This window comes from Nerophis lumbriciformis, linkage group LG18, assembly GCF_033978685.3.
Source record: "Nerophis lumbriciformis linkage group LG18, RoL_Nlum_v2.1, whole genome shotgun sequence".
Lineage (NCBI taxonomy): Eukaryota > Metazoa > Chordata > Actinopteri > Syngnathiformes > Syngnathidae > Nerophis > Nerophis lumbriciformis.
The window spans coordinates 14,948,873-14,972,257 of record NC_084565.2 but is presented as its reverse complement, the minus strand read 5'-3'; the positions used below and the strand labels follow the sequence as shown (position 1 = coordinate 14,972,257).

At 39.8% G+C, this 23,385-nt stretch overlaps 1 protein-coding gene across 1 annotated transcript in view; it reads right to left on the bottom strand.

Moving 5' to 3' along the window:
- Positions 1-8,897: 8,897 nt before the first annotated feature.
- adat1 (adenosine deaminase tRNA specific 1) overlaps positions 8,898-23,385 on the bottom strand; it is a 39,721-nt gene continuing 25,233 nt past the window's right edge. The window contains exons 6-9 of the mRNA XM_061977723.1: positions 18,150-18,295; positions 16,102-16,201; positions 14,795-14,881; positions 8,898-9,374 (exon numbers count right to left, since the gene is read on the bottom strand). Of these exons, the coding sequence (XP_061833707.1) occupies positions 9,242-9,374; positions 14,795-14,881; positions 16,102-16,201; positions 18,150-18,295 (466 nt within the window). The 3' untranslated portion in view covers positions 8,898-9,241. The remainder of the gene's footprint in view (positions 9,375-14,794; positions 14,882-16,101; positions 16,202-18,149; positions 18,296-23,385) is intronic.

Here is a 23,385-nt window from a genome sequence, read left to right as displayed (position 1 = left end):
GTAGTATTTTATACGTAAGTAGTAAAACCTTAAAGTCACATCTTAAGTGATGAACAATACTACGACACATGTCAACATAAATGGAAAATTTTTCCGAGAAATTAACTCTTTGACATGTCAACACAAGCGGTCGACCGTAAATGTCGACTCAAGCGGTCTCGTTTTAGCAGTGGTGGGCTGTCAGGGCCAGCAAGGCCCTCTCTGCAGACCCAACATAAATAAATCCATCCATCCATTTTCTACCACTTAAATCATGTAATAGGCTTTCAATATACTTTTGGATACAAATTGTACCACTTTTGTTTGCCTTAGTGCAGGCCAGATGCCAGTGTGGGCAAAAGGCATCCATTGCCTTATGGCATAGGTGTCAAAGTCAAGGCCCGCGGCCGAATTAATTATCCATGGCCCCCGGGATTATATTTGATTAGTATTAAAACCGGCCCGCAGGCCACAGCCCGCCAATACTCTATCAGTGTTGGCGCTAGGAATTTTCAACTCATAAAAATGGGGTCCTACTTTTTTGTAAGCGTTTTGAAAACAAATGATAAATTAATGCATTATCCTGTTGTATCTCACATTCTATATTGTGTTTTTGGAAAAAGGTTGTCATAAATATTATTAAATTTATTAAAGAAAATAATACAAAAGACAACCAATTTTTATGCATGTGTAAATGTATTCAGTTATAAATATTCATCCACTTTCTTCTTTCCTTCATGGATCTAAACTTTACCGCTGCTGGTAATTTTTTCTATATTTGTATTGTAATATTTTCAGAATGTGCTTGTTCTATTTTTGGTCAAAGTAAGACAAAGACAATAATCTGAAGTTGTCTTAATTTTCTAGTTTTAAAGGCCTACTGAAACCCACTACTACCGACCACGCAGTCTGATAGTTTATATATCAATGATGAAATCTTAACATTGCAACACGTGCCAATACGGCTGGGTTAGCTTACGAAAGTGCAATTTTAAATATCGCGCAAAATATCCTGCTGAAAACGTCTCGGTATGATGACGTCAGCGCGTGACGTCACGGATTGTGGTGGACATTTTGGGACAGCATGGTGGCCAGCTATTAAGTCGTCTGTTTTCATCGCAAAATTCCACAGTATTCTGGACATCTGTGTTGGTGAATCTTTTGCAATTTGTTCAATGAACAATGGAGACAGCAAAGAAGAAAGCTGTAGGTGGGAAGCGGTGTATTGCGGCCGGCATGCAGCAACACAAACACAGCCGGTGTTTCATTGTTTACATTCCCGGAAGATGACAGTCTAGCTTTACCATTGGCCTGTGGAGAACTGGGACAACAGAGACTCTTACCAGGAGGACTTTGAGTTGGATGCGCAGACACGGTACCGTGAGTACGCATGCAGCTGCGGCTTCCAAACATTTGATCGCTTGCCCGTACGTGCGTGCCGCTATGTGCATGTCACGTACGTAACTTTGGGGACTTTGGGGAAATATATGTGCTGTATGAACTTTGGGGAGGTGAACGGTACTTTGGGCTGTATGCTGTGCAGGTGTTTGAGTTGTATTGGCGGGTTATATGGACGGGAGGGGGGAGGTGTTTGTTATGCGGGATTAATTTGTGGCATATTAAATATAAGGCTGGTTGTGTTGTGGCTAATAGACTATATGTCTTGTGTTTATTTACTGTTTTAGTCATTCCCAGCTGAATATCAGGTCCCACCCGCTTCTCACAACATCTTCCCTATCTGAATCGCTCCCACTGCCCTCTAGTCCTTCACTCTCACTTTCCTCATCCACAAATCTTTCATCCTTGCTCAAATTAATGGGAAAATCGTCGCTTTCTCGGTCCGAATCGCTCTCGCTGCTGGTGGCCATGATTGTAAACAATGTGCAGATGTGAGGAGCTCCACAACCGGTGACGTCACGCTACTCGTCTGCTACTACCGGTACAGGCAAGGCTTTTTTATCAGCGACCAAAAGTTGCGAACTTTATCGTCGATGTTCTCTACTAAATCCTTTCAGCAAAAATATGGCAATATCGCGAAATGATCAAGTATGACACATAGAAAGGACCTGCTATCCCCGTTTAAATAAGAAAATCGCATTTCAGTAGGCCTTTAATGCCGTGATTTTAATAGGCTCGCGCGTGCACAGATTTTCCTCCATGCGGCCCCTGAGCTAAAATGAGTTTGACACCCCTGCTTATGGCTTTTGGGGTGCTTGGATTTTGGACAACATTACTACAGTCAAAACGAGAGCAAAATAACAATAGCGTAAGTTTATTGGATAACTATAAAGCAACACAATAGGTTACTGCCTATGAAAGTATTATTGTAGCAAAATTATTTGCAAACCTGTATCTCATTTCATTTTTCATTTCATTTCATTTATTTCAGGCAATGACGTAAAAAATAATAACAACAAAAAAAGTACAAAGTTGACAACACATAATAATATAAATTAATATAGTGCAAAAGGTCATGTATATTATGTAATGCATGATTGTCCAGTTTTGCCTGAAAGGGAGTGGGAAGAAGATAACTTATTTAATCCCACCCCTAGTTTTCCATTCAGTGATTATTCACATGAGTTTCACTGTTACTTTGTTCAAGGATTATAATACAGATGTTGTATCATAGTGGAATTACAACAGGTAACAATAATTATTACACTGTAACAATGATTTGTATCAACAATGTTGGAATAATGAATATACCAACAATGGTAATAGACAACATAGCAATAATGGTAAGGAAACATTGAGCACATGTTAACACTTTGAGACAGAGTACAACAGCAGGTCAAATTAAAGACTCTCATCTCTATATTTGAACCAGACCCCATGTTTGTATAATAGTTTAAATCGATTAATAGTTTGGCATTGCTTGTGTTGTAAGTCCAGTTTGTTCCATAGTTTTACTCCGCATACAGACACACAAAAACGTTTACGAGTGGTTTGAGCTCTCGGCAATGAGAAATATCCAAAGCAGTGGTTCTTAACCTGGGTTCGATCGAACCCTAGGGGTTTGGTGGAGCCTCCACCACGAAGGTAAAGACACATCCGACTTACGTGTAAATAAAAACTTCTTCCTATCAGCGTATTATGGATACCCCCAAACAATGTTCCCTCTAGTTTTCCATCTGATTTGCAGGTTGTTTGATTGATCGATTGAAACTTTTACTAGCAGATTTCAAAGGAAGAGAATACAATATATGAAACCGTACAGTTTACACAGTACAGTACATATTCCGTACAATTGACCACGAAATGGTAACACCCGAATAAGTTTTTCAACTTGCTTAAGTCGGGGTCCACTTTAATCAATTCATGGTAATGTGTGTAAAGGGTGTAGTTTGTTGTGAGTTCATGCACTGTGTTGGTTTTCTTCTTTGAACAAGGTGATGTTCATGCACGGTTCATTTTGTGCACCAGTAAAAAAACATATATTTCTTGAATTTGAAAAAAAAAACATTTTATTTTTCACTAAAGAATGGTTCGGTGAATGCGCATATGAAACTGGTGGGGTTCGGTACCTCCAACAAGGTTAAGAACCACAGATCCAAAGCCTCTCAAGTTATGAGCCTGCACTCGTCTTATAAAAAAACGTTGTAGATTAGGCGGCAATAATCTGTTAAATGCTTTATATAAGATTATTAATGTATTATATTTAACAAGGTCATCAAATTTGAGCAACTTTGATTGCATAAACAGATTATGAGTATGTTCTAAATAACCAACGTTGGGAATGATCCGCACTGCTCTTTTCTGTAATATGATCAGAGGATGAATTGTGTTGTGGTAAGTATTCCCCCATACTTCGACACAGTATGTAAGGTATGGGAGTATAAAGTACGGAGTGCATTTTCATTGACGTATAGTTTTGCTTTGTTTATAATTGAGAGGCTTTTGGAGATTTTTGTTTTAATGTGTCTGACATGAGGTTTCCATGATAGTTTACTATCAATTATTACTCCCAAAAATGTATTCTCATTTACGATTTCAATTTGGGTACCATCAATACTTATTTTCTGTTCAGACGTTATGTTGCGATTTCCAAACATCACTATCTTAGTTTTATTTATATTCAAAGATAATTTATTTGTGTCCATCCATTTTTTTTTTTACTATGTTTAGTTCTGTGTTTACTGTATTTATGAGCTCATTATAGTCATCACTACTGTAGAATATATTTGTGTTGTCTGTAAATAGTATAAATTTCAGTACTTTGGATGTATTAAACATATCATTAATATATACATTAAAAAGTTTTGGCCCCAACACGGACCCTTGGGGGACACCACAAGCAATGCCAAGAGTATCAGATAAAAATTGACCCATTTTTACAAACTGTACCCTCCCTGTTAAATTACTTTTTAACCAGTCACCAGCCAGCCCCCTAATTCCATATTTTTTCATTTTATCGAGTAGAATTGAATGATTAATGGTATCAAAAGCTTTCTTTAGATCAATAAAGATACCGACTGCATATATTTTATGCTCCAGTGCATTAGTCATTTCTTCAATAACTTCAGTTATCGCCATTGAGGTTGTTTATTTGGACCTAAAGCCATGCTGACCGTCATTGATCATATGATGCTTCTCAAGAAAAGATTCAAGTCGAGAGTTAAACAGTTTCTCTCAGATTTCTGAGAACTGAGACAAAAAAAATTGGTCTGTAATTGGTGAAAGCGTGTTTGCTGTCACTTTTGAAAAGCGGAGTTACCTTTGCGATTTTCATTTGACTTGGAAAGCAGCCAGTCTGGAATGATAGGATACATATATAAGTTAAGGGTTTTACAATATTCAGTATAAACTTTTGAACCAAAATCATGTTGATATCATGGCAGACAGTGGAGCACTTACTTTTACACTTCCGCACAAGAGTTGTCCCTTGCCTTTTCTTATACTCGCCACTAATCAGCGCCCAAGCAGATTGCTGGCTTCTGCGAGCTCATTATTAAGAAAAAATGACTGACAGGAAGGCGAGAAATACTTTCTATTTCAAAAGACTCTCGCGCCGTACCTGCCGTCAAAACTCGTCAAAAGACCGACTGCACATTTCCTGTCTTCACAATAAAAGCGCTGCTTCATCCTGCCTGCGCTAACAAAATAAGAGTCTCAGAAAACTAGCGCGCACAAGCTAGAAAGCTACGGAGTTTGCCGCCATTGTATTTCTTGTAAAGGGTATAAAAAGGAGAATGGCAGCTGAACAAATTAGATGCCAAAAACCAACCACTTTCATGTGGTATTGGACAGAAAGGAGGAGTTTTTTTCTCCTCCATTTGAAAATGTGGACGTTATCATCACTACTGTCTGATTCCAATCAATGCAAGTCATCAGAATTAGGTAATACACCAACTTATATTCTTGTCTTCATGAAAGAAAGTAATCTATATGTGTTAAACATGCTTGTATTACACACACACATGCATTTCCGAAAAATATACGCCACACACACATACCCCATCCCCCATCCACGACCCTCGACGTTAGGGGTGATGGACGGCTGGGCAGCGCCTGAAAAGCTGCAGCCTTCCTCCGTAGCCCCTGCCCCCTCCCCTCTGTTGCAAGTCTCGAGTTGTATGTTGTAATATGTACATGTGCTTTGCTATGGAATTTTTTTCTCACTCCAGACTGGGCCCGCTTAGGAGCCCAGTCTAGATTGTATTTTTTTACTCATCCTCCCCCAACGTTTACCTTTTTCCCATCTTTTACGGGGCGCCTTATGGCGACCCATCAGTGTTCCTGTCCTGTAACCCTGTACACTATTTATTTATCTAATCTTGAATGGGTTTGTGCTGAAAACAAAGTTTCATTGTACTTGTGCAATGCTAATAAAGACCATACCATACCATACCATACCGAAAAGTTTGGCTTTGCATAATAGGGCCCTGTGAGTTGAACAACACACATATTTTTTTGCACGCATAAATGTAAACACAGATGCAGATTTATTTTTTTTCCAGACACACAAATCGCAACACGGATGCACACATATCAGAAGTTGGATTCACAAATTAGATCATGGATCTGATTACACACACAAGGAGTGAGATACACAATTGCAAATTGTTTTGCAACAATAATATTTCCATACCACACAATGTACAACGTTTTTATGAAAAGGTAATAAAATATGTTAGTATACGCAAAGGGAAAGAACAGTGTTCGATATCTTCTACTACAGTGAACCCAATTCAAAACTACTTTGCCGTATTGACATTTATTAAAAAAGTAAACAAAACACTATAAATGGGCCAAAAATATGAAAAACAAATGGTTTTCAGACACTATATTTTTTAGATAAAAGGTTTAGCTACATGTAAACTTTGCTACTTCCAGAGCGACCCTTAGTAAATTTTGAAAGGTAAAAACTTTTTTGTTTATAAATGAATCAATTAAGAGATACTACAGTAAATTATAAATTATCTGTATTGGCTTTTGAATAGATGCTGTCGCAATGCAGCTCGCCATAACTATTACAAATAATATGTTGACCTACTGCTGAATGACTGCAATTCAGTTCATCAAAGAAGAACAAGCAAACTACTGAAGGGATTGGTTGCTTTAATCATGTGGCACCCCCTAGTAGTGGTTGTGGCCCTAAACAACCACATTCCAATCTATTATCAGTGACAGAGCGGGACGGAGCTAGGAATAAGTTTGCAGGAAGATATTCAGTATCATAAAACGTCCTGTCATTCATTATTTGACATTTTAGATGTTACGGTCATGCAAGCAAATATACAGGTTAAAGTTACTTTTTTGGAGAACTCAGACCATGGATGAGCAGACAAATTGGTGAAGCAAGGCAGGCAAAAATAGCATGTAGCAGAAAAAAAGCACCACTCGTTGCAGGTACCAACAGACTAATAATGAACCATGGTTGTCCATGGGGTGACATGTGCAAATAAACCCATCTGATTAGTACCGAGAGGCAGGTGAGTTCCCTGACCACTAAATAGAAGCAGGTGTGGAGAACCAGTGCTCAAGCCAAAGGTAATGTGGCTGACAATAAGAAAAACAGGAAGTGGTACGAAAAATAAGAGCACCGGACGGGAACTAAATAGTAACACACAGGAAAACAACACAAGTCCAAGCTGTCATGAGCAATCAAACATGACGTTAGATGAGCTTCCTCACACAAAACACATATCATTAAATACAATAGATTGAGTTTGCAAGCAAGGGTTTCTACAAAAGTACTTTTATTATATATTACAACTCAAATAATTTAGTTGGATTCTCATGATTCCTTTGGCAAAAACTGAGGTTTAAAGGACCTAATTTCAAAAAAGTTGTCTTTATTTTTAGCTGAGGAAAATTAAACTGGCAGTTATTTATCATGATATTAATCAGTTTTAGAGCAGGGGTAGATAATTGTATTGAAACACCCACTTTTCATCACTATAGTTCAGGGGTGTCAAACTTGTTTTCATTGAGGGCCACAACGCAGTCATGGCTGCCATTAGAGGGCCGCTAGTAACAGTAAATAATTAATGAATTTGCCTATGAATTTGGTGGCTGCAGGATTAGGTCTCTGCTTTTTGCAGATGATGTGGTCCTGATGGCTTCATCTGGCCAGGATCTTCAGCTCTCGCTGGATCGGTTCGCAGCCGAGTGTGAAGCGACTGGGATGGGAATCAGCTTCTCCAAGTCCGAGTCCATGGTTCTCGCCCGGAAAAGGGTGGAGTGCCATCTCCGGGTTGGGGAGGAGATCTTGCCCCAAGTGGAGGAGTTCAAGTACCTCGGAGTCTTGTTCACGAGTGAGGGAAAAGTGGATCGTGAGATCGACAGGCGGATCGGTGCGGCGTCTTCAGTAATGCGGACGCTGTATCGATCCGTTGTGGTGAAGAAGGAGCTGAGCCGGAAGGCAAAGCTCTCAATTTACCGGTCGATCTACGTTCCCATCCTCACCTATGGTCATGAGCTTTGGGTTATGACCGAAAGGACAAGATCACGGGTACAGGCGGCCGAAATGAGTTTCCTCCACCGGGTGGCGGGGCTCTCCCTTAGAGATAGGGTGAGAAGCTCTGCCATCCGGGGGGAGCTCAAAGTAAAGCCACGGCTCCTCCACATCGAGAGGAGCCAGATGAGGTGGTTCGGGCATCTGGTCAGGATGCCACCCGAACGCCTCCCTAGGGAGGTGTTTAGGGCATGTCCGACCGGTACAAGGCCACGGGGAAGACCCAGGACACATTGGGAAGACTATGTCTCCCGGCTGGCCTGGGAATGCCTCGGGATCCCCCGGGAAGAGCTGGAGGAAGTGGCTTGGGAGAGGAAAGTCTGGGCTTCCCTGCTTAGGCTGCTGCCCCCGCGACCCAACCTCAGATAAGCGGAAGAAGATGGATGGATGGATGGCCTATGAATTTAATATTTAACTTTTTTTTTACGTGAAGAGTAAAAAAAATCTGTGGATTGTACCACTGCTTAGTTGCCAGACTTTTACTGTAAAATATATGGTGTTTGTTTTTTTATTATTATTAATTTTACAACATATACCGTATATAAGTAGAAATACAATGTCGCTTTAATTTTATTTTGGCAACTCAGCTGCCAGTTTTTTTCCATAATAAAATGTGGTACCATATAATCATCAATCGTGGATTTTACAGTTGACAGAATTTTACTGTAAAAAAACAAACATTGGTCGTTTTTTTTTTACAACTTACAGTAATATTTTATAAAAAAACTCCCTAAATTTGACAGTAAAATCTATTGGTCATTTTTATATTGTACAATTTGTTGGATAACTTGCTTCGAAATCATAAGTTAAGCAGATATTTAAGTATTTATTTGGATTTTGACCAAAAAAGTTGGATAATATAATATTTGTTGAAATATTGGACACTATTTTTTTCCGTGTCAAACTCGGGAAAAAAAACCCCTAATACCTTTAGTAAGAAAATAAGAAAGTAAAGAAAGAAAATATAAGGTATTTTATTGACACATATTATTTCCAGGCTTTTGAGGGCCATATAAAATGACGTGGAGGGCCAGATCTTAAGTTTGACACCTGTGCTATAATTGATATGTCGCCTCCTCTTGGTGTAACGTCATCGACAGAAATGAAAAACATTTCCTCACATAGACGATAGAGCGACAAGTCAACCAGCTTTGTATTGAGTACAACCTCAAACTTATCTGGATATTTAGAAATCCTGGGTCGCTTACTGTGCACAAGAATGCTCTCAGTAATATTGTTTGGATATAGATTATATTTAAAAGAAACAATGCATATTAATGAACATTTATAAACATGTGTGGTTCATTGGAAGAGTAGCAGGTTTCTGTCACCTCGGGGCCAAAGAGGGATTACTTGATTGCGAAGCTGCCGCCAAGATTGTTGGTAGGCTTCAGAGGCCTCCTTGTAGTCCAAGTATGTGTGCAGATCTTTACGCCTGCACAAACACAAAGGCATCACCATTGGCCACATCACTTCTGAAAAAAACATCAACACAATTTAATATAAATATTAGTGTTGTCCTGATCCAATATTTTGGTACCGGTACCAGAATGTATTTAGATTCTTTTCGATACTTTTCTAAATAAAGGGGACCACAAAAATTGCATTATTGACCTTATTTTAACAAAAAATCTTACGGTACATTAAAAATATGTTTTTTATTTCAAGTTTGTCCTTCAATAAAATAGTGAACATATAAGACAACTTGTCTTTTAGTACAAACCCCGTTTCCATATGAGTTGGGAAATTGTGTTAGATGTAAATATAAACGGAATACAATGATTTGCAAATCATTTTCAACCCATATTCAATTGAATGCACTACAAAGACAACATATTTGATGTTCAAACTCATAAACTTATTTTTTTTTTTGCAAATAATAATTAACTTAGACTTTCATGGCTGCAACACGTGCCAAAGTAGTTGGGAAAGGGCATGTTCACCACTGTGTTACATGGCCTTTCCTTTTAACAACACTCAGTAAACGTTTGGGAACTGAGGAGACACATTTTTTTAAGCTTCTCAGGTGGAATTCTTTCCCATTCTTGCTTGATGTACAGCTTAATTTGTTCAACAGTCCGGGGGTCTACGTTGTGGTATCTTAGGCTTCATAATGCACCACACACATTTAATGGGAGACAGGTCTGGACTACAGGCAGGCCAGTCTAGTACCCGCACTCTTTTAATATGAAGCCACGTTGATGTAACACGTGGCTTGGCATTGTCTTGCTGATAAACGGTTTTCGCCTTGCATAGGAGAGTTTTAACTTGCACTTACAGATGTAGCGACCAACTGTAGTTACTGACAGTGGGTTTCTGAAGTGTTCCTGAGCCCATGTGGTGATATCCTTTACACACTGATGTCGCTTGTTGATGCAGTACAGCCTGAGGGATCGAAGGTCACAGGCTTAGCTGCTTACGTGCAGTGATTTCTCCAGATTCTCTGAACCCTTTGATGATATTACGGACCGTAGATGGTGAAATCCCTAAATTCCTTGCAATAGCTAGTTGAGAAAGGTTTTTCTTATACTTTTCAACAATTTGCCCACGCATTTGTTGACAAAGTGGTGACCCTCGCCCCATCCTCGTTTGTGAATGACTGAGCATTTCATGGAATCTACTTTTATACCCAATCATGGCACCCACCTGTTCCCAATTAGCCTGTTCATCTGTGGGATGTTCCAAAAAAGTGTTTGATGAGCATTCCTCAACTTTATCAGTATTTATTGCCACCTTTCCCAACTTCTTTGTCACGTGTTGCTGGCATCAAATTGTAAAGTTAATGATTATTTGCAAAAAAAATTTTTTTTATCAGTTTGAACATCAAATATGTTGTCTTTGTAGCATATTCAACTGAATATGGGTTGAAAAGGATTTGCAAATCATTGTATTCCGTTTATATTTACATCTAACACAATTTCCCAACCCATATGGAAACGGGGTTTGTAGTAAGTAAGCAAACAAAGGCTCCTAATTTAGTCTGCTGATGTATGCAGTAACATATTGTGTCATTTTCCATTCTTATTATTTTGTCAAAATTATTAAGGACAACTGTAAAAAATAATTATTAATGTACTTGTTCATTTACTGTTAATATCTGCTTACTTGTTCTATCTACACTTCTGTTAAGATGTAATAATCACTTATTCTTCTGTTGTTTGGATACTTTACATTAGTTTTGGATGATACCACAAATTTAGGTATCAATCTGATACCAAGTAGTTACAGTATCAATTGGTCAGGTCCCCCCACCCTATATGTGTCCAGGTACGTATTTCCTGAGTTTATAAACATCATATAAATTAAAAAAACAAAACAATGAAGATTTTGTGATGCTAAAAAATATCGATGTGATCATAGTGGTATCGACTAGATACGCTCCTGTGCTTGGTATCATTACAGTGGATGTTAGGTGTAGATCCACCAATGGCGTTTGTTTACATTTGAGTGAGCTCCAGTGTGTATGACACATGTTTAGCTATTCCTTGTCCTGCAGGGATGATACTTGTAAGAAACATACTTTATTTGTTGCCATGGAAGCGAGGATTAGTGATTTAGAAGTAGCTAAAACACTGCCGACTGCAGATGGACGTTAGCCGGTAGCTAGCTCGCCATGTTTTAAAGCACCTCTTCCTGAGGGCGTTTCAGTGTTATAACTTCACCTTTATCTTTAGTTTTTAAGCCAAAATGGGTCCGTTCTCCCTTTTCTGTCTACACACTGTGTCTGCTTGTAAGTACTCCGTGATTGTGTGCTACCGAACATGCTCGTTTGCTCGTAAACCAGCAATGACATGACGTGACGACGACAAAGCTGCGGGACCGGTACTTTTTAGAGGCGGTATAGTACCGACCCCAAAAGGGACAAGCGGTAGAAAATGGATGGATGGATGATTCATTAGTATCGCGGTACTATACTAATACTGGTATACTGTACAACACACATGGTGTCCATCCTATGAGATTTCTTTACTCTGTCCGCGGAAGACTTTCATATTTACACCAAATTCTGTAAACATTTGGCCAGGATGAAAAAAATACATTACACATTAACACATCAAACTTTATCAGTCACCTGAGACGCCAGCATTATTGGGACTGTTTTCAAGCCTGCAAAGACGCCTGCTGCTAAAAAAAAACACCGTCTGACCTGACCTCAGACAGGGGAGCTCAGTTCACTTCAGAGCTGTGAAACGCAATGGCTGTAGGGCTGGGGGTACAGCTGCATCGCACTACTGCTTGTCACCCTCAAGCAAATGGGCTGTGTGAAAAGTTTCGCTAAAGGCTGCCCTGCGGGCTAGTCTCACAGACAGTGGATGGTTTGACCGTTTACCGCAGGTAATGTTGGGCCTGCGCTCTGCTCCGAAGGAGGACCTCCAGGCCTCGGCTGCTGAATTGGTCTACGGTCAACCCCTGAGAGTGCCAGGCGACTTCCTGCCCACGACCTCGGGTCAAGGGACCAAAGTGGCCCATCGCCCCACTGTTCAGGGGGCCACCAAGGCAGTGGTGCCTGTCCGTGTCCTGGGCATCCGGCAGTGGAGGCTCCTCTTGGGGCACTAGGAGGTTAACCCCTTTACTACTGTTACCCCAGGTGGCCCTTGGCAAAGACCTAGTACCTGACTGCCCCCTAGCCAGGGATACGGTGAAGACCTCAACGGCGGAGCAGGCGGAAGACGGTAGATTTAACAACTACCACAACGGCTGCGATGGCGGAGGAATACTGCAGCAGAAAAGGGTCCCCAGTCGTCTTGGACTCCATGCCACTGGACCCTGACCCGATTCTGTCAAGGATCGTGTGGTGACTGTCTGTGCACCAGTCCCCCCACGTTAAACAAAGTCACGCACAGGCATCCTCCATAAAGGGATACACCCGTACCAGGAGGATCGTCATACTCGTTCGATTAACCGCCGATGATGGTGCCAGTCCCCATACATCACTGTTTGCCTAGGTTCCGTATGCCCAAAGACCTCCTGGCGGAAAAGTTTGTGTTCCTCCGTCATGGTGTTCATGGCTCCCCACTCCAACCTCCTTACGACGGCTCCTTTCAAGTGGTGAAAGCAGGGCTCAAGAACTTTGTCGTAGACTTGGGGGGTCCGCATGAGTGGGTTACTGTAGATCGGATAAAGCCTGCCCATCAGGACCCGGGCGGCATGACGCTACTTGCACTCCCACCTCATCGGGGCCGGCCGCCTGCATCTGTTCTGGACCCGGTTACCTCTTTTGACAGACGGTCTGGTTGCCCACTGTTTCGGCCAAGGCACCCCGGCGTCGAGGTCGGCCCCCAAGGGCAACATTGTCTGTGCCCATGGATACTGTGCGGATTAGCCGCTATAGACGTCCTATTAGACCACCTAAAAAAAAACTAATTTGGTGGTTTGGCTGTGTAGCGGCAACTAAATGTTCTCATCACCAGATTGGGGATTGGTGGATAGGTCGGATGTGACCAGATATAAGGGGACACACTTCCGGGTGAAAAGGGTTGTTGTTGTGGAAAGAAGTCTGATAATAAACTCACTGGCTCAGAATTACTGTTCTCTCGCCTCATTATATCGACTCCCACATAATAATTAATAATTATTATAATTGAATTTTAAGAGTATATGAAAGTTCAACTCCTACCTTGTTTACTTTCGTGACGACCTCTTTAAAGTTTTGTAATCAATCAGAAATATTAAGCAGCTAAAAGTCAAACATGGATGAGTGAGGAGAGTGTTTTGCATTTTTCCCATCATGCCTTGCAAAGGATTTAAATGGGTGTAATTTCGAATTTTTTATGGTGATTGGACATTTTTTTTTTCACAATATCCACAAAGTTTAGTGAGCAGGTTGTGTTATGTGTGACCATGTGTCTTGACTTTTTGTGCTGGTTGAATTTGTTTTTCTAAACAATGACTAGGAAAGGTTGTTTGGATTGGGTTATATAAGTAAATGCTGTGTTTCTGATGTCAAGAAAGTAAGCATCATGGTCACTGACCTGAGTTTCTAACAATATCCACAATATAGTGACAATTTGCCAGCTGTCAGACCCCTGGATATTTGAATTTAATACTAAAACACTTCGCACGACCGCTTATTGAAATTGAACTGGTACCGTTTTCTCCCGAGCTAAATTGAAGATGTGGTTTGGACACTCCTGCTTTACAGCTTATCTGCATCCAGTTTGTATCTCCGATTCCATAGCACATTTCCATACTCCAGGTGTGGCAAATAGGATTGGTAGCATTTCAGCTGTTATAAGTGTGAAGGTTCTTTTAAACATTCCTAGAATCTGGTTTGCCTTGGATACTACAGATGACATATGTTGGTGAAAATGTAGCTCTTCGTCAACTATCACTCCTAAATATTTTTATGTTGCTGCTCAGTGACGATGATGAAGGCAACAAGACTACAACACATATCAACATAAACGGAACATTTTACATAGAAATCATTCCTTTGGCTCTCACATTTTATGTCAACAAAGGCGGTCCACTCTGTATGTCGACGTCTTGTCCACACATCTTGTTATTTCTGTTTTTTCATAGTTTAACCTTTAGTAGTAGTAATAATAATATAAGTAATGATAGTATAAGTAGTAGTACTACTAGTAGTAGTGGTAATAGTAGTAATAATAGTAATAGTATTATAGCAGTAATTATAGTAGTAGCACATTACTTGCGATTTTATGATAAAAACTAAATAGTCTTATCGCGTTCACACAACTTGTAATTTCTGTCTTTTCATAGTTTCACATTTCTAGTAGTAGTAGTAGCAATAGAATGGAATGGAATGGAAAATCAGTAGTACTAAAAGTAATAATATTAAAATATATTAAGTGTTGACGAATTCTGTTTTAAAAAGTGAACATTGTTTGTTACCTGAGAGAGTCAGGGAGTGCTGCATCATCAGTGTCAGACACCAAAGACAGAAAGGAATGGAAAAGCTCCAGTTTGCACAAAGCAGACCTGAACACACAAAAACATAATTGGACATAATTTGAAATCATAATTCATCAATAATAATAAATACAATACAATTTTAGCGCCAGTCCTCTTTTCTTTATACATACATGCTTCCCCTGGGTCCTGTTTTTAAAAGGCACAATGTCTTTTTTCACTGTTTCGCAGATTATATCCATATTTGTTGCGATATAGGTTGCGATGACTACTCTACAGAACTGTTTGCATGATGTACAGGAATGGTTGGGGGCAAATTTTTTATACTTAAACAAAAATAAAACAGAAATTGTCGTATTTGGTCAAACAAACCCGCTGCAAGAAAAATACAGTGCTATTGGTCCTCATATTGCCACGAATCAGTAAGGAGCCTTGGAGTAATTTTTGACAGCTTGCTTAAACTGGATAAACAAATTAGCTCTGTCATAGAATTTAGCTTCTTTCAGCTACGACTCCTTGCAGAAATAAAATAGTGTCTTCCACAGGCTGACTTTGAAAGAGCTATCCATGCATTTGTGACATCACGCCTGGATTACTGTAATTCTTTGTACGTAGGCCTGGATCAGGGCACTCTCTAGCGGCTGCAGCGCTTGCAGAACTCTGCTGCTCGTCTATTACCCAAAACCAAATGACGTGAGCACATTACCCCTGTACTGGCTTCCCTTCATTGGCTCCCAGTTACTTTTAGAGTTAATTAAAAAATTGTAATTATTGTTTTTAAATGCCTACACCAAGAAGCCCCGCCTTATCTTATTGAGCTGCTGCAGCCTTATTCTCCTAGCAGGAGCCTGAGGTCTTCAGACCAGCTCTTCCTCGCTGTCCCAAAAAACAGGCTAAAAGCGAGAGGACATAGAGCCTTTTCAGTGGCAGGGCCCAGACTATGGAACAACATTCCATTATCTAATAAGTCAACCTTAGTCTCTGAGCCAATTTAAATCTAGGCTAAACCATATTTTTACTCCCTGGCATTCAAATCCAGTTATTTCTTGGTTGTTTTTATTTCTTGTTTTATCCTTTTTATTTATTTATTACATTTTAGTATTTGAGGTGATATATTCTGCACTTCTTTGAAGGTATATTTTACTACTGTAATTTATTCATCCTTCCGTGTTACAATGTAAATGTGACACTATGTGCCCCTTTTCTTATGTCTGTACAGCACTTTGACCAACCGGGGTTGTTTTTAAACAAACTGAACTGAACTAAATACTGTTTATGAGTGTGTTTACCGAGCTTGAACTGTGCCCAGAGCCTTCTTGGTGACTCCTTGTTTGTAGCCGCTGGCAGTGACGTCCAGTGGCTGATCACTCACATTACACCAGCTGATAGCTGAAGAAAAGATCAAGCAGCATCACTCTCATCAGCGTATTGTTCTGCCCGATGACAGATAAGCATGGACTCTATCATTTGCAAACTCAGTCATATCAAACTGTAAAAGTATTTATTATAAATAAATACATATACAAACCCCGTTTCCATATGAGTTGGGAAATTGTGTTAGATGTAAATATAAACGGAATACAATGATTTGCAAATCATTTTCAACCCATATTCAGTTGAATATGCTACAAAGACAACATATTTGATGTTCAAACTGATAAACATTTTTTTTTTTTGCAAATAATCATTAACTTTAGAATTTGATGCCAGCAACACGTGACAAAGAAGTTGGGAAAGGTGGCAATAAATACTGATAAAGTTGAGGAATGCTCATCAAACACTTATTTGGAACATCCCACAGGTGAACAGGCAAATTGGGAACAGGTGGGTGCCATGATTGGGTATAAAAGTAGATTCCATGAAATGCTCAGTCATTCACAAACAAGGATGGGGCGAGGGTCACCACTTTGTCAACAAATGCGTGAGCAAATTGTTGAACAGTTTAAGAAAAACCTTTCTCAACCAGCTATTGCAAGGAATTTAGGGATTTCACCATCAACGGTCCGTAATATCATCAAAGGGTTCAGAGAATCTGGAGAAATCACTGCACGTAAGCGAATAAGCCCGTGACCTTCGATCCCTCAGGCTGTACTGCATCAACAAGCGACATCAGTGTGTAAAGGATATCACCACATGGGCTCAGGAACACTTCAGAAAACCACTGTCAGTAACTACAGTTGGTCGCTACATCTGTAAGTACAAGTTAAAACTCTCCTATGCAAGGCAAAAACCGTTTATCAACAACACCCAGAAACGCCGTCGGCTTCGCTGGGCCTGAGCTCATCTAAGATGGATTGATACAAAGTGGAAAAGTGTTCTGTGGTCTGACGAGTCCACATTTCAAATTGTTTTTGGAAACTGTGGACGTCGTGTCCTCCAGACCAAATAGGAAAAGAACCATCCGGATTATTATAGGCGCAAAGTTGAAAAGCCAGCATCTGTGATGGTATGGGGGTGTATTAGTGCCCAAGACATGGGTAACTTACACATCTGTGAAGGCGCCATTAATGCTGAAAGGTACATACAGGTTTTGGAGCAACATATGTTGCCATCCAAGCAACGTTACCATGGACGCCCCTGCTTATTTCAGCAAGACAATGCCAAACCACGTGTTACATCAACGCAGTTTCATAGTAAAAGAGTGCGGGTACTAAACTGGCCTGCCTGTAGTCCAGACCTGTCTCCCATTGAAAATGTGTGGTGCATTATGAAGCCTAAAATACCACAACGAAGACCCCCGGACTGTTGAACAACTTAAGCTGTACATCAAGCAAGAATGGGAAAGAATTCCACCTGAGAAGCTTAAAAAATGTGTCTCCTCAGTTCCCAAACGTTTACTGAGTGTTGTTAAAAGGAAAGGCCATGTAACACAGTGGTGAACATGCCCTTTCCCAACTACTTTGGCACGTGTTGCAGCCATGAAATTCTAAGTTAATTATTATTTGCAAAAAAACAATAAAATTAATGAGTTTGAACATCAAATATCTTGTCTTTGTTGTGCATTCAATTGAATATGGGTTGAAAAGCATTTGCAAATCATTGTATTCCATTTATATTTACATCTAACACAATTTCCCAACTCATAAGGAAACAGGGTTTTGTAGTATGTTGTAGTTACTTGTCATACATTACTTATTGTAAATAAAACATACTGTAAATGTATAAACCACTAGATGCAAAATAAATCTCTTGTGAAGAACACAATAATTATTTTACTTGGACAAAGAGTTTTGGATAATAAGTTCCAGGAAATGCTGATGGAAAAGAGGCTTTTTTCCACATCCATTGTTTGGTATAGATAATTATAGACGTGCTGAAAGCAAACATGTGACTCTACCTGCTCCACAGGGGGTAATGCGTCCTTGTCCCGCCTTATGTTGGAGCTCAGTCTGGGCTTGGCTGAAGGGAAACTCCAATTTGGACTGAAGAAAAACTGGACGACACGCTGAGAAACCAGCAGCCAGATCTGATACGTGACGACACCTGAATAGAACACGACAGACCAGTTTCATTACTCCCACAACTCTCTTAAATGTGTTGAAAAATCATTTAAAAGCAGATTAGATACATTTATAAACACGTACAAATTACTGTCAGCCAATATGGATACAGAGAAAATATCCCAATAGTGATGGTACTAATTGAAATAAGTGAAGGCATTTCTGTTCAATTACATAATAGACGGTAAACAGTGTGCAGCTGCAGTATTTATGGATCTATCAAAATTATTTGATACAGTCAATAACAACACAGCATTAGAAGTGCTTTTGAACTGGGTAAAAGTTACTTAAACAGGAAACAATATGTGCACAAATCAGTGTTCTTATATAAATCTTGTGGTGTACATCGGGGTTCCGTTCTGTGACCAAAATTATTCAATTTATACACCAATGACATCTGCAATGTCGCTATTACAAACCCCGTTTCCATATGAGTTGGGAAATTGTGTTAGATGTAAATATAAACAGAATACAATGATTTGCAAATCATTTTCAACCCATATTCAGTTGAATATGCTACAAAGACAACATATTTGATGTTCAAACTGATAAACATTTTTTTTTTTTTTGCAAATAATCATTAACTTTAGAATTTGATGCCAGCAACACCTGACAAAGAAGTTGGGAAAGGTGGCAATAAATACTGATAAAGTTGAGGAATGCTCATCAAACACTTATTTGGAACATCCCGCAGGTGAACAGGCAAATTGGGAACAGGTGGGTGCCATGATTGGGTATAAAAGTAGATTCCATGAAATGCTCAGTCATTCACAAACAAGGATGGAGCGAGGGTCACCACTTTGTCAACAAATGCGTGAGCAAATTGTTGAACAGTTTAAGAAAAACCTTTCTCAACCAGCTATTGCAAGGAATTTAGGGATTTCCCCATCTACGGTCCGTATTATCATCAAAAGGTTCAGAGAATCTGGAGAAATCACTGCACGTAAGCAGCTAAGCCCGTGACCTTCGATCCCTCAGGCTGTACTGCATCAACAAGCGACATCGGTGTGTAAAGGATATCACCACATGGGCTCAGGAACACTTCAGAAACCCACTGTCAGTAACTACAGTTGGTCGCTACATCTGTAAGTGCAAGGTAAAACTCTCCTATGCAAGGCGAAAACCGTTTATCAACAACACCCAGAAACGCCGTCGGCTTCGCTGGGCCTGAGCTCATCTAAGATGGACTGATACAAAGTGGAAAAGTGTTCTGTGGTCTGAAGAGTCCACATTTCAAATTGTTTTTGGAAACTGTGGACGTTGTGTCCTCCGGACCAAAGAGGAAAAGAACCATCCGGATTGTTATAGGCGCAAAGTTGAAAAGCCAGCATGTGTGATGGTATGGGGGTGTATTAGTGCCCAAGACATGGGTAACTTACACATCTGTGAAGACGCCATTAATGCTGAAAGGTACATACAGGTTTTGGAGCAACATATGTTGCCATCCAAGCAACATTATCATGGACGCCCCTGCTTCTTTCAGCAAGACAATGCCAAGCCACGTGTTACATCAACGTGGCTTCATAGTAAAAGAGTGCGGGTACTAGACTGGCCTGCCTGTAGTCCAGACCTGTCTCCCATTGAAAATGTGTGGCACATTATGAAGCCTAAAATACCACAACGGAGACCCCGGACTGTTGAACAACTTAAGCTGTACATCAAGCAAGAATGGGAAAGAATTCCATCTGAGAAGCTTAAAAAATGTATCTCCTCAGTTCCCAAAAGTTTACTGAGTGTTGTTAAAAGGAAAGGCCATGTAACACAGTGGTGAACATGCCCTTTCCCAACTACTTTGGCACGTGTTGCAGCCATGAAATTCTAAGTTAATTATTATTTGCAAAAAAAAATAAAGTTTATGAGTTTGAACATCAAATATGTTGTCTTTGTAATGCATTCAATTGAATATGGGTTGAAAATGATTTATATTACATCCAACACAATTTCCCAACTCATATGGAAACGGGGTTTGTATTTGCAGACTACGAAAAGGGCACAACCGATTAAATCATCACATACAGTATATACAAAGTGCGAGATTTGCCCATCCTAACATTGCCCATGTCAGACAAGCAGCATGACAACTGTTGCAGGAATGCCCCTTGTACAACACACTAAGGCCACAACCAGAGATATTGGAACAAAAAAACCTGTATGGGAGTCTTGTGGATCTGCAGCGTACTGCATCATTCGTTTTGGAAACGGGCGTTCCCATTTAGAAGTAAAGTTAAAGTCCCAATGATAGTCACACACACACTAAGTGTGGTGAAATTATCCTCTGCATTTGACCCATCCCCATGTTCACACCCCGGGAGGTGAGGGGAGCAGTGAGCAGCAGCAAGGAGAAGAAGAAGATTTGCAGATGACACTACTGCATTCTACTTAGTGGAAAACACACAGGAAGTCATGAAAGCTATTATGGTCAAAATAAACAAACTAAAAAGATGTTTTGATAAAAACAGATTATCGTAAATTTATGTAAAACCAAAGTCATATTATTCCGAAAAACACTAAAATATATACTCAAACAGAATACAAATAGCTGGTGTGGATATTGACATAGTACAAGAAAACACATTTTTAGGAGTCATAATTGATAATAAAATGAGCTAGAAACTACACAGCTTACAGTGCATCTCCAAAGTATTCATAGGGTCACTTTTTTCACATTTTATTATGTTACAGCCTTATTCCAAAATAGAGTCAATTCATTTTTGTCCTCAAAGTCCTACACACAATATGCCGTAATGATAATGTGAAAAGTTTTTATTTTGCAAATTCATCAAAAATAAATAACATCACATGCCCATAAATAGGGCAGCACGGGGGAACGGGGGTTAGTGCATGTGCCTCACAATACAAAGGTCCTTAGTAGTCCAGAGTTAAATACTGGGCTCGGAATCTTTCTGTGTGGAGTTTGCATGTTCTCCCCGTGACTGTGTGGGTTCCCTCCAGGTACTCCGGCTTCCTCCCACCTCCAAAAACATGCACCTGGGGATAGGTTGATTGGCAACACTAAATTGGCCCTAGTGTGTGAATGCTATCTGTCTATCTGTGTTGGCCCTGCGATGAGGTGGCGACTTGTCCAGGGTGTAGCCCGCCTTCCGCCCGAATGCAGCTGAGATAGGCTACACGATGCCACAAGCTTGGCACACCTATGTTTGGACAGTTTTGCTCATTTCTTTATGCAGCACCTTTAAAGCTTCATCTGGTTGGATGGGAAGCGGTAGTTTTCATCCAGGATGTCTCTGTACATTTCTGCATTCATCTTAGTCTCGTCAGGGAGGTGACAAAGAATCCGATTGTCACTCTGTCAGAGGTACAGCATTCCTCTGTGGAGAGAGGAGAACCTTCCAGAAGGACAACCATCCCTACAGCAATGCACCAATCAGGCTTGTATGGTAGAGTTGCCAGACAGAAGCCATTTATTCCTAAAAAGTTTGCCAAAATGCACCTGAAAGACTCTCACACCGTGAGAAACAAAATTCATAAAATTCTCTAGTCTGATGAGACAAATATTGAACAGGCGTCAGGTTTGGAGGAAACCAGGCACCACTCCTCACCAGGCCAAAACCATCCCGACAGTGAAGCATGGCAGTGGCAGCATCATGCTGTGGGGATGTTTTTTAGCGGCAGGAACTGGGAGACTAGTCAGGATGGAGGGAAAGAAGAATGCAGCAATGTACAAAGACATCCTGGATGAAAACCAACACTTCCTATCCAGCCCTATGGAGCTGGAGAGGTGCTGCAAAAAAAAAAATAGGCGAAACTGCCCAAAAATAGGTGTGCCAAGCTTGTGGCATTGTGTTCAAAAAGACTTAAGGCAGTAATTGATGCAAAAGGTGCGTGAACAAAGTATTTAGCAAATGCTGTAAATACTTGAGTACATGTGATTTTTTCTTTATTTATTTTGAATACATTTGCATGGTTAAAAAACATTTTCACATTGTCATTATGGGGTATTGTCTGTAGAATTATGAGGACCAAATGAATGTATTCCATTTTGGAATAAGGCTGTAACATGACAAAATGTGGAAAAAGAGAAACGCTGTGAATACTTTCCGGATGCACTAAACCTGTGACTCTAATGAAGATAAGTGGTGTAGAAAATTAATGCATTGATGGGTGTATTGTTACACAAGCCCACGTTGTACAATAAAATCTTGTATAATAAAATGTTGCCCAATAATAACAACACATTCTACAATAACACATTGTAAAATAATAATAACACATGAAAATACAGTGAAACTCGTCTGTCTAAGTCGCTCAACTCTTCAGTGCTGCTCCACGCAAACCTTGAATGTTGGTAAAACTCACTCTCTGGTGTCTTAAGAAACATTGCTGAACAACAAGCTGACAATTCAAGCTTGTATTGTTGCCTAGTTTGCTTGTCTATCCATCTGCAAAGCGTATTTTGAGCCCTGGCTGTAAAAAGGGGTGTAGCCAGGCGGCTTACATGAGAAGGTAGTCGCTTCACAAATTTTCAGATGACCTGCTCTACGTACATTGCAATGCATGTGGTGGATCTGTAAATGATGGCAAATATGTATAGCTATCAGAGGAGAAATTGTCAAGGATTCTGTATTCTTATATCTAAATACTTCTGGTAATGAAACCTAAAATGACCTGTCAAACATACTGTACTAAGATTATTTTATAGACTCTTCAATGTTTATTGTTTCAAGTAGTGCTGCAGCTATCAAGGATTGTAGTAATCTATTAATTTAGTAATCTTATCAAATAAAACACACTTTTAAGCCTCAATGTGTCTGTCTTTCAGGGAAACTAGTTGAAATACACAACATATTTTTTCTGAGGACCTTGAGTTTTTTTTAACAAATACACATAACATTGAAATGTAATGTGCAATATATATTACTTTAAAAAAATATCAGGAAAAAACAAACAAAACGTTGTAGTCTAAAACCAGGTAATAAATAAACAAATAACCAAACTAAATACAAATACTCTGATAAAATATGATAAATTGAGTGGCAATATATTCAACAAATACACATTTGAAAAGGTATTAATTGGTGGAGTGGTGTTTTATTTTTGTACAAACTGGTTAGC